Source organism: Maylandia zebra, linkage group LG19 (assembly GCF_041146795.1).
Source record: "Maylandia zebra isolate NMK-2024a linkage group LG19, Mzebra_GT3a, whole genome shotgun sequence".
NCBI lineage: Eukaryota > Metazoa > Chordata > Actinopteri > Cichliformes > Cichlidae > Maylandia > Maylandia zebra.
In genome coordinates, this window is record NC_135185.1 from 28,333,903 (window position 1) to 28,352,784 (window position 18,882).

The 18,882-nt window shown below is 42.6% G+C and overlaps 1 protein-coding gene across 2 annotated transcripts in view; it reads right to left on the reverse strand.

Annotated features, from left to right (window-relative positions):
* Positions 1-18,830, reverse strand: part of mnat1 (MNAT1 component of CDK activating kinase) — a 34,365-nt gene extending 15,535 nt beyond the window's left edge. The window contains exons 1-7 of one of the 2 annotated variants that reach the window (XM_076877840.1): positions 18,703-18,830; positions 17,406-17,510; positions 11,464-11,616; positions 11,006-11,079; positions 9,964-10,067; positions 9,590-9,730; positions 8,032-8,163 (exon numbers count right to left, since the gene is read on the reverse strand). In XM_076877840.1, the coding sequence (XP_076733955.1) occupies positions 8,032-8,163; positions 9,590-9,730; positions 9,964-10,067; positions 11,006-11,079; positions 11,464-11,616; positions 17,406-17,494 (693 nt within the window). In that variant the 5' untranslated portion in view covers positions 17,495-17,510; positions 18,703-18,830. Of the gene's footprint in view, positions 1-8,031; positions 8,164-9,589; positions 9,731-9,963; positions 10,068-11,005; positions 11,080-11,463; positions 11,617-17,405; positions 17,659-18,702 lie in introns of those variants that run through there. The other variant, XM_004540557.2, reaches the window with a different exon arrangement.
* Between the last annotated feature and the right edge of the window lie 52 nt (positions 18,831-18,882).

Here is an 18,882-nt window from a genome sequence, read left to right on the forward strand (position 1 = left end):
CCTCCAAACACGACGAGTTGAGTTTATACCAAAAAGTTCTACTTTGGTTTCATCTGACCACATGACATCCTCCCAATCCTCTGCTGTATCATCCATGTGCTCTCTGGCAAACTTCAGACGGGCCTGGACATGCACTGGCTTCAGCAGCGGAACACGTCTGGCACTGCGGGATTTGATTCCCTGCCGTTGTAGTGTGTTACTGATGGTGACCTTTGTTACTTTGGTCCCAGCTCTCTGCAGGTCATTCACCAGGTCCCCCCGTGTGGTTCTGGGATCTTTGCTCACCGTTCTCATGATCATTTTGACCCCACGGGATGAGATCTTGCGTGGAGCCCCAGATCGAGGGAGATTATCAGTGGTCTTGTATGTCTTCCATTTTCTGATGATTGCTCCCACAGTTGATTTTTTCACACCAAGCTGCTTGCCTATTGTAGATTCACTCTTCCCAGTCTGGTGCAGGTCTACGATACTTTTCCTGGTGTCCTTCGAAAGCTCTTTGGTCTTGGCCATGGCGGAGTTTGGAGTCTGACTGTTTGAGGCTGTGGACAGGTGTCTTTTATACAGATGATGAGTTCACACAGGTGCCATTCATACAGGTAACGAGTGGGGGACAGAAAAGCTTCTTACAGAAGACGTTACAGGTCTGTGAGAGCCAGAGATTCTCCTTGTTTGAGGTGACCAAATACTTATTTTCCACCCTGATTTATGAATAAATTCTTTACAAATCCTACCATGTGAATTCATGGATTTTTTTTTCACATTCTGTCTCTCACAGTTGAAGTGTACCTCTGGTGCAAATTACTGACCTCTGTCATCATTTTAAGTGGGGGAACTTGCACAATCGGTGGCTGACTAAATACTTTTTTGCCCCACTGTAGTTGCATATAGTTAGCACAGCATTGGCTTCTTTTTACGTACTTTTACACACATGTGGCAATGGGACTGAAAAAGGAAGAGGTGTGGACCAAGACTTTTGTCTACGTAGTGTATTTTGCATTTTATTTTTTAAATTCCCTGCAACTTATTATAAAATACACTTCAAAAATAAATATATCTATCCTGACAATTATTTAACCACCATTCATTCACCTCCGACCACATTAGGCCAGCATCATTTTTCCCTTACGATCCATAAAATAATCCAGATATTGAATTCATTATGGGCTAACTTAATAAAATAAAAACAACCCCACCCCCCACCCCATATTACATTTACCTATAGGAAGTTAAACAGATGGATCTCATCTGTTTCACAAAATCCTGCTTCCCAGAATAACTTTCAATTATTTTAACAGAACGAGTCTAAACCTGTTGCATTCAGCTGTGGTTTACACATGAAGGTGTGGGTGGCAACAGGGATAACGGCAGTTGCAGCACATTAAAGGCAATAAAACAGCAATAAATTTTTTAAAAGTGGGTTTTTCCACAGAAGAAATTATGAAAACTAAATATCAAATCACACCAAAACATTTCCTTATGATGTCACTGTCAGTTAAACGATATTTTTCTCTTCTTTCATCAAGGGATGCCAAAAAACTGCTGGGTATCTGTTCTTGGCCAGATTGTCAACTGTAAATTCCTAATATATGCAAGTAAATTAGAAAAAACAATATAATATATTTGCATTGCTAGTGTATAAACGCTGTTTCCTTTAAAGCACTAGGCACACACTTCTCCATGGTTTTCATTCAACCTTGTACCCTGAGGTACCAGTGCTCTGTTATACCATCCTATCCATTCATCCAACGCAGAGGAGCCCCACCACAGGCTAATGAAATCCAGACCAATGAACGCAATCCCAGTCACTCTCACTCTCTTTTGCACTCTTTCAGACTGTTCATCCATCTTCTTTCAAACTTTCAGCACTGCTTAACTCCCCTACTGCGCACTCAATGAGATGCACTGGGACAAAGGGAAGGTGGAAGGAGAAGCAGAAGAAGAAAACTCCTCAGTGGTGGTGTGGTAAAGAAAGAGCAGCAAATTGGCAGTTGCAGATGGCTGAAGAGCAGTAAATCAGACCACCTTTTTTTTTTTTTTTTTTTTTTTTTTTTTTTTAAGTGGCAGACACAACAGACCCAGCCCCCATTCTGGGGAAATTTCTTCTACATTCCTCTGCAAGGGCACCTTGAAAACTGGCACAGATGCATCAGCACCCACAAAAGCAGCCTTTAAAGATGTCCACGCAAACATAGCGACTTCTAATTATATTTACAGAAATGTGTAAATGAATGACTTGTAGTACATACAAAATGCTTTGAAAGAGAAAAAAAAAAACTGAATGAATGCCCATAATGTAGAGCTGTGACCCCTCAGGACTGATTTCTCCTACAGCTAATACCACTGCTGAGGCTTTAATCATGTGCACATCAAGTCAATGTGACTTAGAGTATGAATGCTGTTTTCTAAGTCCTTCAGTTAAAGACAACGAGAGAGCGAGAGAGAGCGAGAGACCCCCAGCCAGACCCAGCAGAGCAGAAATGGCTGAGGGACTAAGGGGCTATTGAAACAACGCCCCAGCAAGAGCCAAAATAAACATCTGGTTTTATCATTATGGAGGCCCATCCTCCTACCTATACAACACAGTGTATTACAAGTTTGAGCATATAACTGGTTTTAAGGCTCATATAATACCCCTGTGGCATTAAAGTGAAACTCTGGAGGCCATCAATCTTAATAAAACCGCAGGGGAGGATGATTTGAGGAAATCACCGTCATGCCAACGGGAGTACTTCAACTTACCCTGAATTTGTACCTCAACATTATCCGGTTGTACCACAACCAATTCCAAGTAAAACTGTTGCAGGTGTCTATCCGTTAACTGATGCAGGTAACAGGTGTGCAGGCTGATATTGTGCTTTAACATTACACATAAGTATTTATTTAGCGGGAATTGTTTTTAGGGGGTAGTTTCATTAATGGACTTTACTAAAGTAGCTGTGTATGTTACAGAGCCTTTTCTGCCCCGTCTTCATTGAGTACATGAAAGAACACATGGAATACTGATTTGACTTGCAGACTTTAAAAGATGTACAAATGAACTTGCAAAACCATCACTGGGAACTTGTTCCTGTTTTTGACTGTGTAAACATTTGTGCGTTGACTATTTTATTGTTGCAATTTTAATATGTTTGTCTGATGTAGGTGTCGCTTGTAAATGACACATTGAGTCTCAGTGGAACTACCTGTACAAATAAAGGTAAAAAAATAATCCTAATTACTGACATCATAGAGACCCAAAAGTAGAAAAATTGCGCCTGAAACCTAAAAATATAGGTAAACATTAAAGTAACTTTATAGGACTCTCATAAAAGTCACATAACTTTGAAAGTACTAGAATGTGTCATTAAAGGATTCACAAAAAAATATGTTTTAATGGCATATTAAGCTATAATATTACTTGGCACTGACCATCAATGCTAAAGTATGATTAGAATAGGATTTAAAATGTGAGAACTGCGGTCAAACAAGGCTAAAGAAGAAGATCTTATACAGCGTTAACGATGCCAAACTTTAATCCAAAAGGCTCATTGGTCAACGGCTCAGATTGTGGGTCACAAGACCCCTCCACACACACACACACACACACACACACACACACACACACACGGAACAATCGTCAGCACTCCCCGCCTATTCCACTCTCTCCCTTGACTTTGCAGCTCAGCAGGACACATCAAGGTTGCTGAGACTAACCTCTCCATCAGCACCTTCCCACAACATCCACGCACTCGCACACACAACCACATACACTCATGTGGTCCCCGAGGATTTGGGAAGCCACAGCTCCAAAGCCATCGAGGCACTCGGCGCTAATGCAAATCCTGATAATGAGAACAATGGAAAAGGGGGAACAGTGGTTGGTTTTGCAGAGGGGATAAAAAATAATAACCACAGTTCAGGGCCAGGCTAGTCCCAGCCCAACTCCAGTCCTCACTTCCACTTTCCGCACTGGTGCTGCCAGTGCTTCTGTATGGATAAAGAGCTTTGGGCTACCCAGCAGCCCACTAAGCAGCAAGTAGCAAGTGTAAAACTGCTTCTCATACAGTGCCTCAACTTGCCTTACAAGTTTAAATATAACTGCCTGACCAGTGGCAGCTGCCCCAGCGCAAAGCCCCTAAAGCTGACAACTTCTTTTTCCGCTGGGCTGGGCTGAAGCAGCTTGCCCAAGGGCTGCTGAGGCCAACCTAAACAGGGCCAAGCCGGGGCCAGGGGCAGAGGTGTGAATGCCCACATGTGCTGGTGCCAATCAGGGCTGACGGTTCTCCCTGAGGTGACCCCCCCACGCCAGCGCTTTCAACCCTGCGTGCCAGCAGTCCAATATAAAGGAAAAGGCCAAAGGACAGAGTTTGTGCACTCTCCCACATAAAACATGTCACCTTTGGTTTTTGAATGCTGCAAGGTCAACAATCTCAGTATAAACAACATAATTTACCTGCATCTGTAAAAATTTGTGAATAAGGGATATAAAGATAACACTGAAGAAGAGCGAGTGGGGGTTGCATTAAGTATAAAGCGACAAACTTGCAGGCAAAACAGGTTGGGCCAGTCTGCCAGAGCGAAGTAAAGCAGAGCCGGCACAGCGCTGACAAGTGCGTCTACTGCGCAGAGGTCACCCTAGAGGACAACTTAACCAAGTGAAACAGGCCTGAGCAAACAAGCTCACAGCATGTCTGTGTGTGTTTGTGTTTGCTTGTGTTTTCTGTGGTATTCAAATTCCACAGCCTAAGAGTAGAATGGACTACAGCCAGAGAGGACCCGAGGTTATTTCAGCCAGCTACACGTCAATGTTTAGGTATAAACTTTCCACCCACATTTAGCCGATTGTGTGTGTGAGTTCCACTTTTGTTTATGTGTGTTCTTGCCTCCTGCTTTCATTAGGTGCCCATGCCGGCCCCGTCAGGTATGTCAGCTGCTCTCCTGCCTGTGAGGAGGGGATTGGGCCCCAGCAGCGCAGGAACCTGGGACCTTTCATTTAAGATGGCGCTGAAAGCTGCCCCCAAGGTGGAAAGATTCCCCATCAGTCAAAATGCTTTCAGGAATGGGACACTGTAGCAGCTGGGGAAAAAAATAAAATAAAATTCCCAACTGCAAACACACACACACACACACACACACACACTGTTTCACCGGAAAATATAGGAAAATGTACAGGTACAAATAAAGCAAGCACGCAAGAGTACAATAAAATCAAAGTAGATGTCATTTGTATGCTAATTATTACCCTCTGATTTTGTCAGAGCAGGTGCCGAGCATTGTGACTCTTGTCATTAAGCTTGGCACTGAGGCTCGTTTTATGTGTCAGACTACAACAAGCAACCTGTTTAAACAGCGAATAGTCACCTCCCGCCCACACAGAGTGTTTCTTTTGATATCAGCGGACATCTATTTTAAAAGACACTTTATTCTTCAAAGGATGTTTACTCAGGTTGGCTAAGGAGGGGGTGTATTTATATGTGTGTGCGCATCCACACACGGGTAATGTGTGTCTCATGCTTCAATAGAGTCCCTACAAAGTAAAGGATTAGTGAGTGATTTCAGACCATTCCTAAGGCAAGACCAGGCCCATCCCACTTCAAAATCACACCTGGAATAAGACTACTTTCCCTGAGGATTGGTGAACTTCCTCAAACGTCCGCTCAACAGCAATGGTAGTGCATAACCAGAAACATCAGGGCCAAGGTTGGAGTCCCCTTCACGAACTCCGAGAAAATCACTCTGGCAAAGAACAGAGCCAGCATGGCTGAGATGTCTCCATGCGTGTTTCCAGTTGACAACATATCACAACTAGGTGCAATATTAGATCACGCTTTAAATAAAGTCCGGAACGACTAGGAAGCTGAGGAATAACTGGCATCCCCAATTTCCAGCCCAAAGACAGGCAGATATGTCATTCCTCTGGTGACGGCTCACTTTGGCCACGGATGAAACAGCTGGCTGAAATACCGTTAAGGTGACAGTATAGAGAGGGGGGTTGTGGGTACAGAGAGTCAGGGGCGCCGCACATTTGTGCTCCTGTGACTGGTGAACGTCACCTCGGCAAAAACATCCAAATGAAAAAAATCAAGAGGTCAAAAATGTGCTCCAAGCCCATTCATCACTGTCACATGAAACTGTTTCGTATTTGTCAGTGTATTTCACAAGCGATAACAGGACTTGTACTAATGAATACTTCATTGATTGATATTTCTAAGCAGTTTGGGAAAACTGTTAAAGTTTTCCAGGCCTAAAGCAAATACCTTTAAAATTGCTTTTTTAAATATAAGACTTTCTTCTCGTGATAGAAAAAAAGGGTCCAAGGAAACCGGAGCCATTTATGCTTGAAAATTACAAAAATGACTAATCATTATAACAGTACATGATATCACAGTAAAGAGATTGGCACATATTAGTCGTGCTTCAAAGCAAAATCATAGAAATGTGGCCCAGCTTTAAAAAAAGCGTGTTTTTATATTTGTCTCTCCTAATTTCTGCTGAAGAAAAACTGAAACCCTGTTTGGAGCGAGGGACCAGAACCTAGCAGATAAATGAATTCCAGCAATCTCCAGGAATCTGCCGCTCTGTGCTGAAACCCCACCAAGTCAAACAGAAGTCATTCTTATGGACTGAGGTGAAGGGAAATCCAAACCCACACGTTCCCCTGACTCAAGTCTCTCAAGTCCAACAGCAGATGCATGGGAAGAACTCTACTCCACCAACAAGAGCACAGGGATGGGAAGATGAGGAGAAATGGGGAGAAAGAAGCAAGGAAAAACATGCACAGAACAAGCCAAGAGCAACATAATCATGCAGTTTCTCTCTCCATCAGCAACTTTTAACTTCACGCTGTATATTAAGGAGGTGAAAGTGAGAGTACTGAATCCCCCCGTATAGCTCAGTTCAATACTTTGAGTGTTGCTTTATGAGATAGTCCTTTCTTCAAAAATAGAGTTTGGTTCTACCCAAGTATGTCAAAACCTTGCTTCAGCTTGAGCTGAGGTGAGTGCTAAGCAGATATCTCTCCCACGCACCACTGAACTGTGGGAAGACAACCATGCCTCATGAGGGTTGCTGTGAAAGGGGTGGGGATGATGACACAGCCTATCTCATCGCAGTAAAATGAAAATAAACGACTGAAAACCTGAGCTACAGCCAAATGGAAGGTCCCTCCAGACACGGTGCGTACAAAGCTGCAAGCTCAGAGTGGCCGAAACCCTGAGCCCACATGCTTTCTCTCGCTCTCTGTGGGACCTACTGCACACCCAGAGGAATGTGATGACATGAATGAAGAGGTGAGGGCCTCTTCCCACACTGAAGAAGCACCAAACATGGAGGAACATCCTCCTTTTCAAAGCGTGGCCATGTATGACACACTATTGTCAACAAGCAATCCGTGTAAAGTTTTGACACTAATGACCTCAACAGTTCAGATTCACCTTAATCGCACTGAGCAGAGGCATGTCACTATGTGTATTAACTGCCTCTTAAAACTTGATTGATGCTCATTTTGCTCTCACTGTTTTGCTGCTTGTCTTAGATCTTTGCAACATAAGTTCAGAGCAGCAAAGTTTAGTCTGTTGGACGTATGCTAACAAGCAAACTTAGTCCAGGGGTTTGTATGAAAAGCAGTCGTTTTTGTGTGTGTGATGTGTTGCCCAACCACAGTGGAAAGAAAAAAAAGAATTAAAGCTGTTCTAAACAACCACAATTGTAAGCGAGGGAAAAAACCTTCCCAGATTATCGAACTCTCAGGATTTAAATGGGACCTATTGTGCTCCATCTAGAGCTCCATATTTTTATTCTTGAACTTCGCTGGAAAACCAGTCCATGATTTATAGCACAGAAATTATCCTTACTTAGCTCATGATACAACCCCTCCATTCATTGTCAGGCTGAAACGAGCACTTTTGGCTCCATCCTCCTCAAAAGCTGCTTTTCTTTGAATTAGCAGCTCCTTGATGACCATATAAGTCATATCACTTCCTGTGTGTGTAAATAACACACATTCAGGATGGAAAGAGAAGTAGAAAACTACAATATGACTGTTGCACTTACCATATGGATTCCAGTTGAAAACAGACTGGTGGGCTTCACAGCCTGTTTCTGCTGCTCTATCTGGGTCTCAAGCTGGGCAGCGCGAACTTTGTGTTGAGCGAGTAAAAGGGTGGCAGGAAGCTGAGACTGCTCCTGGAGACAAAAAACGTATATAGACTTTGTAAGTATTAATCTTAGTGTGTGAAATGTAACGCAGTAGTTCATTGAACATATCCCACCCATTGCTGGGTCACCATTGTGTGAATGTGTGTGTGAATGGGTGGATGACTGGATATGTAAAGCGCTTTGGGGTCCTTAGGGACTAGTAAAGCGCTATATAAATACAGGCCATTTACCATTTACCATTACCATGAGCATGGGCTGCTTTCAGGCCAGCTGCCACAAAACTTTAGTAAGTCGTATTAGCAAAACTGTGCCGCTGTCAGGGGACGCCGCTTCAAGTGCACTGCGCCGTCTTCACCTCCATTAAATGCAAGGTCGGACGTTTCAATTTCTTCAGTGGAGTATTGCCAAGCGCATAGATCTAAGAACACAAGCCTGGACACATTGTTCACTGTAGAGGTAGGACATTTTTGATGGGGTGAACTATAAAGGTGGGACAGTCTAGAGCAGGGCTGCCCAATCCCAGTCCTCAAGAGCTACTATCCTGCAGCTTTTAGATGCATCCCTACTCCAACACAGCTGAATCAAATGGTTTGATTACCTCTTCAGCATGCCATCATGTTTGGCAAAGGCCTGATAACAAGCCATTCATTTGATTCAGGTGTGTGGGAACAAGGATGCATCTAAAAGCTGCAGGACGGTAGCTCTCGAGGACCGGGATTGGGCACCCCTGGTCTAGAGCTTTTGGCGCTATTTATCAATATTGTCAGTAACAGTTAAATCAGTTTCCATACTATGGGTCCTCTTCTGACCATAAGAACTGACACATTTTACTCAAATGAGTGAAATAAAATGGCAGACAACAAATGTGAATCCAGCGTAGAGTACATGTTGTATTAGAGAAGAACAATAATCTAGTGTGTTTCAACTTCCTACTGATGTGTTTTATTGATTAGTTAGCCACTCCGGGAAACGGCAACATGCAGTCTAAATGTATTTGTTGATGTAATGTATGTGAGTGTTCCCACATAAGAATAGCAAGCCTAGTGGCCACAGGGCCGTACAGATGTCAGAGCTCAGGAGAGCTCCCCTGGGGGGGGGTGAGAGCTGATCTCATCTGCCTACAGTCAACAGGCCCTGTGCCTTAAACAAACAAACACACAGCTTAGCCAGCTATCTGTGATGGTCCTTCAGCAGCCCGCTCTGCCGGAACAATAACTTTCAAAGCCTGCAGCTCAACACAATGGAGCCGATAGGCTTTGGAATCACAGAATGAGAACAATGCAACCTGCAGCACAATGACTGGTAATAAGCTCTTAATGATCTCACATCCACGAACCCTAGAGCCGAGCGCATGCACATCCAACATGGAACATCTGTCATAATGTGACTCGCTAATTGCATCACTAGATTTGTCATTACACATGCACACGGCCATGCAACGTGTGCATCTCACCAGTTCGTCCAGCAGAGCCTGTTTGTTCTTCCTCTTGGCCTGTAGTTGCCTCTGCTCCTCCTGCAGCACCTCCAGTCGCCGCTGCTCATTGCTCTGCTGTTCCTGCAACAGAAGCTCCTCCAGCTCTTCCTGCTCCCGTGTCTGAGGAGGAGAGAGAGTCGGCAAGTTGGAAGAACCTGTCGCTTTATTGACCACGCGGCAGATTCTACACAAGCTGTAGCACCGCCCTGTTGCACTTGATTCTACACTTTGCCCTCTTAGACAAACAGAGCAGCTGGCTTTAAAATAAAAAAGGCCAGTGTTTATCTTAAATACAAGTGTCATTATTAGGTATTATCCTTTTATAAGGGGGGAAAACCTTCAAAAGTACTTACAAGCTTGGCCTTATTTCTCTGGATGACATCTCTGTTCTCTCTCTGGTACTGCTCCATCCTCAGCTTGGTGTTCTCCACGTCAACGTTGTTTTTCAGGTTATACACTGTGTGCAAAAGAACAGCCACTGTTGAACATATCAATCCATCACAACTCACACTGTGGACAGAACCACTGTCTCCAAGTCCACAATACCGTTAATTAAACCCACTATCTAAATCCTCCAAATCATTTAAAACTGTACTCGAAATAACGACAAATTTATTCAACTGAAATGTTGAAATCAACATGCATGTGATATCTTAAACCCAGGGACGATGTAAAGACGAGCTGAGGAGAAATTATTCATCATGACATTTTTCCCCCCTCATTGGGCCGTCGAACCAGCAGATCGCACAAAAAACAAGCAAATTTGATTATTTTATGTTGCCAGATTAATCTATAACAATATATACAATTTATTAACACATATATATTTCATAATACAAATTAACATAATAAAGACCCACTTATATACATGCTGTAGGTGTTGCTGCTAGAAAGAGACAATTTACAAGAAATCTGCCAAATTTAATTATATAGAAGTTTATCTGCATACAGACAGCTTTCATTTTAGCCTCTGCTCAATTTAGCTCCACCCTCGCTGTGTAAAATAAACCAGCGGTGGATGGGAGAAGCATTTAAACTGTTTAAACCTGCAGTTTTCTAATGTGAAAATAAAAGTTGAGAAAAAAACCTCACAAGGTGACTGGACTGATGGAAACAGCATCACTGGCCCAAATGGTATATCTATTTATTTATTTTAAGAAATACTCCATCAGTTTTATTTGTCTGTTTTAGATGGATTTTTACACTGTTTTGCAGCTCTTCTAATACATCCAAGCTACAAGTTTACACTGACCTGCCAGTGAAGACGTGTGAACATTGCAAGTTCTGTTTCCTAATCTGTGGCCCCGGCTGACACTAATGCCTGTAAAACATCCTCTTGTGCAGCCAGAGGAGAAATCATTAAACTAGTCTCAGCATGAAGCTCCAAGCTCCTACCTATGTCCTCCACTTGCTCCAGATAATCGTTATATTCTCTCAGGCTGGGGAAGTCAAAATCTCTCTTGTTGTAACTGCAGAGAAACAAGAGAAGTGGTGATGCAAAAAAGTAAAACCTGGTGAGAGCAAATATGCACCGACATTAATAGCTTCCATTAAATCAACCATTTTATAATACCATGTCTGTATCCTGGCTAATAGGCGCACATTAGATGTCAATTAGGGGCTATTAAAGAACAGATAACAGGGAAGAGAGAGGAGGCAGGGAGGGGCTGAGAAGTAAAAATCTGGCAGAGAAAGAGCCTTCCCGTTTGAGCACCCCCGGGGAGATGCATTGTCTACAAAACAAACAGTGTAATGAGAAAGACAAAAGGTAGCTTAAGAAGTGGGAGGAGGCATGGGATGACATATAAACACCAAGAACCACACCCCTCACCCTCACAGTCCCCCTCACTCACATCTTCAGCACTTTCTTACGAATCTCCACCTCCTTATCTACTGTCGGGTCCTCGAAGAGCTGCACGCGGAAGTTGCTCTTCCTCAAAGGCGTGTCGCACTGCACGCAGTTGCTCGAGCCGCGAACGAACAGCATCTCAACGCAGTTCTCGCATCTGCAACAAAAACAGGCATTAAACAGCAAGCTGAACTGCATTTTTTCCCCAGAGGTGACCCTCCTTGGGCACCTCTGAGAGTCAGTAGTAAGCACGCTTGTGTGAGCGTATGTGGCAATTTCCCTCAGAATAAAGCAGATTTGTGTTTGTGTGGTTTTTTTTAAATCTCTGTAAACCATCAGACACAATGGGTGATAATGGGGAACATGAATATTTCCTCTGAGTGCTCAAAGATGGCTGGGATTATGATTGGAATGTCGATTAGACTGCCTCCCGCTCTCAGAGAGGAGGAAATTAGCCCGACACCCCATCAGCGGAGCGTCTGTCTGCACTGGAAAAACATTTACTTTATTGTTATTTCAACAGGCCTCAGTCATTTAGCCACGTTGCATAATATGATAAAATCCAGCTTGGTAACTCATGGCATAGTCTATCATTACAGGAAAGGACCGAGTCTTATGTAATTTGGGAAATGCATAGAGATGAACAACAGCAGTATCTTACTTAAGCTGAACTGTCATTTAAACTAAAGCTTTTAATAAATCTGAAATATTTTATACCTTTTTAAAAACGGATCCAAAAGTCATTCCAACCTTCCCCCACTTTCTTATTGTTCCTGACATGGTGCCTAAATGAAAGGAGGCTGCAATGGAATAAACCACAATCTTAAACACTGTGGAAATCTAGGCTGTTACTGATCAAAGTATTTGCTATAAATCTGTTAAACGGCTACGTCTTTCCAAGGCAAAAATATGTAGCAGTACAGCAAAGTCATGATGAGTTTTTCAGGTGGCCTTTAGTTCCCCATATAAGCAACAATGAATCAGAGCTCTCCTCGGTAAAGAGCGTGCCTTTACACAAAAGGAAGAAACTATTTCAGGTTTTAAAAAAAAGAAAAAAAGAAACACAGGCCAAAACAGGAACTTTGTGCACCCTCACTGGAAACGCCATGGTAACCAATCAGCAGACCTACCTGAGGGCACAATTCTGTGCTTAGCCATCAATCACACCTTTATGCAGGTAGGCGTTTACCCATCAGTCACACTCAAGTGAGTAGTGGACACCGAAGACAATGGGAATGTTCCTTTATCTCCCCTGATGGGGTGGAGAGCCTGGATAAACGTTTGCACAGTACACTCTTTTAATTAGGTCTCTGTGGAGCTTTATTTCAACAGGAATCCACCTTCCTGCTTGTGACCACCTCAAAAAAGACATCTGGTTTCCAAATAGCACTATCTGCTTTTGAGCATTTACAGTTTTCATAATAAAGTATAACAAAGCTAAAGGGGGGGGAAAAAAACCCGACTTTTCACCACACGTCACTGATGGTATGGTTGAGTCATTTCTTCCCAAAAGTCAAACACTGGGCATGAGGCACTGGTGTCGAGTCAAAAGTTCTCCAGGGATGGAGCTTATTAGAACAATCATGACTGAGCCATCCTGCAAGACATTTCACTTCATCAGCAGGATTTAAAGCAGAAAAAAAAGCAGTTAAAGGAGAAACTGCAGAGCCGTGGAGTTTGGCTGTTTATACCTAGCGTCACACATAAGGGTCAAACAAGCCCAACCTGCAGAGTTGTGACACCAAAGCTTTCAAAGCAGCTATACAACAAACTGACGAAGCACCACGGAGGACTGTCTTACAAGCAGTTCAGCTTGGCTTACAAGAAGCAGCAATGTAAAAATGAAAGCTGAACGGCAGACAAACATCTGCGCCATCCAGTTGGTGCTTCGGAGTCTGAAGTGCAGCCTGGAAGAGGCAGATGTTCGCTGTGGCCTCAGGCTACAGGAGATCTATAGGCCTGGCCATATGGAGGTAGATTGAAGGATTCAGCTTGTTTCCACAGGCCCACAAAGAGCCCATTCATCAAAATGGGGCAAGGAGTGGGGTGTAGCTTAGCCCCCCGCCCCATAAATGGACCACACAACAGAACTCTCCAAAGGGGAAATCCTGTGTAACTCTAGAGCAAAGAGATGACCGTCTAAAAGGGAGGGAGGAGACTCTTAGAATCAATTTGCCAGCTTTGAGATTGTGAGCTTCTTTCATTTTGCAATCAAAGGAGGATCAAGATTTTTTTTTTTTTTTTTTTAGCCAATTCTACGCTCAATTGCAAACATTTAAATGGACAGATCTTTAGCTACTTGCCATCTCTGAGTCTCAAGGCTGTTGTCGCTGACTGAGCACTCCTGACTCCTCCCTCTCTCACCTGTCCTGCTCGGAGCTCCAGGCTCCTATCTCTCCCATCTGCAGCTGTCAGCAGGTCAGGGAAAGGGGGTGGTAAGGGGAAGGTAAACAGGGCCCTGGCTCAGCAAAGAGACTCCTCTACCACCACTACCCCCACCATCTCTCAGTGACATTGCCTGCGTCTTTGCTGTGTCACTTTTGAATTAAAGTGCAAAAACAGAAAAGCAGGAGACAGCATGAGACCGAGCTTGTTTGCTTGTTACAGTGATCTCTATATTTTTGTTTCCATCTTAGACCAAGGGTCGATTCAAGACCAAGTAGAGATGGATTTGTGTAATGGCATTGTGTGAAATCTAAACAATCTGCAAAACCTGCAGCATCACAATCAGAAAATGCCAAAGACCAACACTATGACTGCTTAAACTAAAAGCTTGCCCCAACCGCACATTTATAGTACTTTAAAGAAAAGCCAAGAACATGTCTGAACTTCACACTGGACGCTTTTTAAAAAAAAATAAAAATCTGAACGATCCCCAAAACGACTTCTTGCATTGCTGCTGTAGATCATCCTGCAGCATACGATTATAATTGTAATGTTAGCGTCACTGTGTCCACTTTCTAAACAGCACTGTGTGCCTCAGCTACAACTGTTTTTGCCTGCCTGTGCCCAGTGTCAAATGCCAAAGGACACAGACCCAGTGTCATTGTGCAAAGGTAATAAATAACCCACATCAAATGCCCCTGGTGACAAGGATACAAAATGTGCTGCGGTGGAGTTTAAATTTAGATGCATGGAGAAGCTAATAATGCAACTGCTGAAGGCTAGTCAGCGCAGACTGGACGGGCCACTCAAAGAAGAGACATTCTTACATTTATCTAAATGGAGTCCAAGTATTCTCAGCTGTTTATGATTCATCTAGTATATGTATCTCAGTAAGTCAATTAATCCTTTAATGGACAGTCACTGAAGAAAATGGCTTCACAGAGGCCTGGGTGATATCTTCAAATGACTTGTTTTGCGAAGAATTGGTTGTGTTGTATTAGCATTATCGCTCTGAATAACTGAACTGCTTTGTGCTCTCACTAGTGCTACTTTCTCCTGGTAAACAGGCCGGTGTTTATATATATCCCTCCTATACTTCATGAACATTTAAAGTGCTTTATGCTACCACACACACACGGCACTAGATTTTACATCTTTAAAGCATTTTACCTATCACATACACTCTCTCTCTCATACCAAGGACATGCAGACTGGAGATGCTGGGAATCAAATTGTTCTCTTCTGCTTATCCTTATCAAGGCTTCGGGGAGGCTGGAGCCCATCCCAGCTACCATAGGGTGAAAGGCAGGGTACACGCAGGACAGGTCGACAATTGTGGGTCTCTACCTTCGGTTTTGTCTTCAGTAACTGAAAAGCATGCTCTACTGGTTTGAGATCAGGTGACTGACTTGGCCATTGAAGTATATCCAGTTTCTATGGCTTGAGAAACTCTTGGGTTGGCTTTGCAATAAGCTTTGGGTCATTATCCATTTGTACTTTGAAGAGCTCTTTGATCAGTATTACAGCATTTGGCTGAATGAGAGCAGAGAGTTTAGCTCTGTATGCTTCATTATTCATTGTGCTGCTTCTATCAGCAGTCACGTTGTCAAACACTAGTGACCAGGTTCCACTGGCAGACATACGTGTTCATCCCATAACACTGCCTCCACCATGCTTGACAGATGATGTGATATGCTTTAGATCAGGAGCTGTTTCACTCTTTCTCCATACTTTTCTCTTTAAATAATTCTGGTATATATTCATTCATCTTAGTTTCATTTATCCAAAGGCTTTTGTTTGTTTGCTTTTGTTAAGCCCCTTGGATTAAAGATGTATGTTGGTGCACAGAGTCAAAAACTATATAACCATCTAAAAACTAACCATGTGCATTAACCTCTTAGATTTTCTTTTTCTTATATAGTTTTTCTGAAGAGCGTTGTTGATTAAAAATGAGAAAATGGATAACTCTGAAACAGAGTTACAGATCTTGTAGCATTACTGTAAGACTTGCTTCAAAAAAAAAAAAGGGGGGGGGGGGGGAAGAAAAGAAAAGCCAAAAAGCATCAGTGATGAAAATACTAATATGGTTAGGGAGTGCAGCAGTTTCCAAGTGATGCATAAATTCACTGTCGCACCGGCTCTGAGGAACAGATCCAAGGTGACCCGGGCTAGGACATCTTTCCAAATTGCTTCATTGCAGAATCATTTTAATTTTCTGTGTGTAGTCCTGCATCCAGACAGAGGCAGTGAGTTATGAGCCCGCTGACCTGATGACAAAGCACGACCACTTCCTGATGGCACGGTCAATAAACAGACAGGGTCGAAAAAGATGTGCTCATCAAGCTACCACCGTCGCTGCATAATGCTCATGGAGAACATGTCCCCTTCATTTAAACGTCCATGTTTTTAAAGGGCGGACAAGGTTAAATGCTGAAAAATGCACAGTGAAGTTCGAAAAAGTATCTACATGATGCTGCTGCACAGAAGTAGCAGAATACGAACAAATGGAAACATGCTAACTTTTCATCCATTTCTGTATGTTATGCAAATAATAATCATAATCTTCTACTTCTTTCATATGATCCCTTTAGGGGTAGCCACAGTGAATCATCTACCTCCATCTCACCCTATTCTGTCCCTTTCATCCTCTGTCAAACCAACCCTCTGCATTTCCTCCATCACTGTGGCTTCTCTCTTTTCCTCCAGCAAGGTAGCTCCATCTTCAATATCCTTTAACCAACATATCCTCCCTCCAAACCATCTCATCATTGCCTCTTATAATAATAAAATATATTACTTTAGGTTTTGCATTATATTTTCCGTTTAATGCAAAAATGACAAATTCCAAATTAAGCCAGACCTGTGGCAGAGGTGCAGCCATTCAAATAAAAATGTAGCTTTTAGTTAGGTTGGCAGATTAACATGGAAAAACTTGCGCAGTCAAACTCGAATTTGATTTGCACCTTTGAGCTGGCCCTTTTCAAAAACCTCTGAATAATTCATATTCATTATGTGGTTCAAAACTCAGCACAGGGTGTTTATGCTCCTCATCATTAGTCACTTTTCCCCCTGCCATCCTAAACTTGCTGTACTTTACACACACACACACAAAGACACAACTGCAGGGTCTGCTTTTCTACAGAGGTCTCTAAGCTGAGCTGCTTACAGCCAGTGTAGGTCATATGTAAACAATGGCCGCTATACTGTGTTTACCAGCAGTATTAGCCTAGCTTTGCAATTGTGTAGCTCTATCAGGAAACATAACCCACCTCTAAAGCACACTTTCTGTCTACAATGACACAGCTATTTAACACCAAGACTATAAATATGAGCTAGCCCAACAAACCGTCAGCATTCGAGGCTTATCAGTTTTGTTTACGTCCAAGTCCCCCAATTAAGACTAGAGATGTATGTGCGGAAACAGTTTTAAACGCTAAATATAGCTGCTTTTGGGGGGTGCTTTGTGTTTGCGTGTCGTTTCGAGCAGCCTGGAGCAGAAACGCCGCGATGTTGTGGAGGATTTGTGCTCTTTCCTTGTAGCTGTCAGGTGTGAATACTCACAGCGTGTGGCCGCAGACGTTCACCATCAGCTTCAGCGACGGGTTTCTGTATTTGGTTGTTTTACATCTCGGACAGCCCTGTTCGTCCATTTCTGTCTGCACCACACTAAAAAAATAATGGCAATAATAAAAAGCACTTCAGAAACAAAACAAAACACGTCAATAACCTGCAGCTCTCCTGTCAGATTCCAAGCTGCGAACCACTGCGTTACACAAAATGAGGTCCGACAGGAAACGGCATTAATAAGATGTGTTCCTATTTAATGATTGCTTTTAGAGGTGAGGTGCAAATAGCTGCTGGCGCACATACATGCAAGGGTTGCTAGGGAGTCCCAGTGGAAGCGAGGTAAAATAAATTAAGTAAATAAATAACTTTAGCTAGTAGTAGTAGTAGTAGTAATGGTAGTAATCGAGTAAATATAACAAAACAAAAAAAACTTGCATATGATCTTGTAAGTCTGAGCAGAAACATAATTAAAAACAAAAATCAACCCAGACATTGTTTCCCTGGGTTTCTGACATCATATCGTTTCTGGATGATTGTGAATTTGGGAAAACAACTCGTAAGTTACATTAAGTTAGTTTTATGAAATCATTGCGAGAAAACGTGAACTTCGTAGGAATTAGTTTGATATTTAAATATTTTTAGTTTTCATTCCTCCCAGTGCTTGAGCTATAATAGTTTATTGACTATATGTGGATGCTAGTAATTGTTAAGACGATCTGAGACTCTTTTACTATAAAAGATTCAATGAAAACATAATTTAAAGTTCAAATATCAGTAATGATGTGGTGTTGGACACCTGTTACGTGATGCTAGACAGATCACCTGATTTGGGAATGAGCTACTCTTGAGAGAAATTTGAGGTCTAGTCCTCATATGATATCTTTCATAGGGGTGTGCTGTTTTTTTTCTGACATTACTTTGGTCGCGTATAGTATTCTGATCCAGTCTTTGGTGGGAGGGGTAGGCTACAACCTCGCAATAGCCACTTAAAGCAGGATCTGTGCTGAAACTTTATTACCTTCATTCCTGAAATAACAATAAAAACAAATTTAAAGTGTGAGTAAATCTGATATCTATTTTTTGTTAACATTTGTTACTTTAAAATTGTCAAAATAAATGTAAACTGGCTAAATAAAGTGAGTGACAGTATTCCCAGCATTACTTCCGTTTGGATTTCCATACATCGAGATGGAAATAAAACATTCTTTTATGTGCATACCTACAGACAAATGATCTCCTGACAATACAGACAACAAAGATATCCCGTTCCCACGATCACAAAAGCACTCACCTTGCACAGGTGAGCTACGTTAATCTACTGGAAGTTATATGACTGACAGCTGGAAAGCAAACATTCGCGTCTGAATCCATGCTCGCTCCTCCCTTACGGGCCCTCGACGGCCAATAGCGAGGCGCTCCTGTAGATAGACCCCACCGTGTCTCCCTCCAGCTCCAGTCCCCGCAGAGTAAA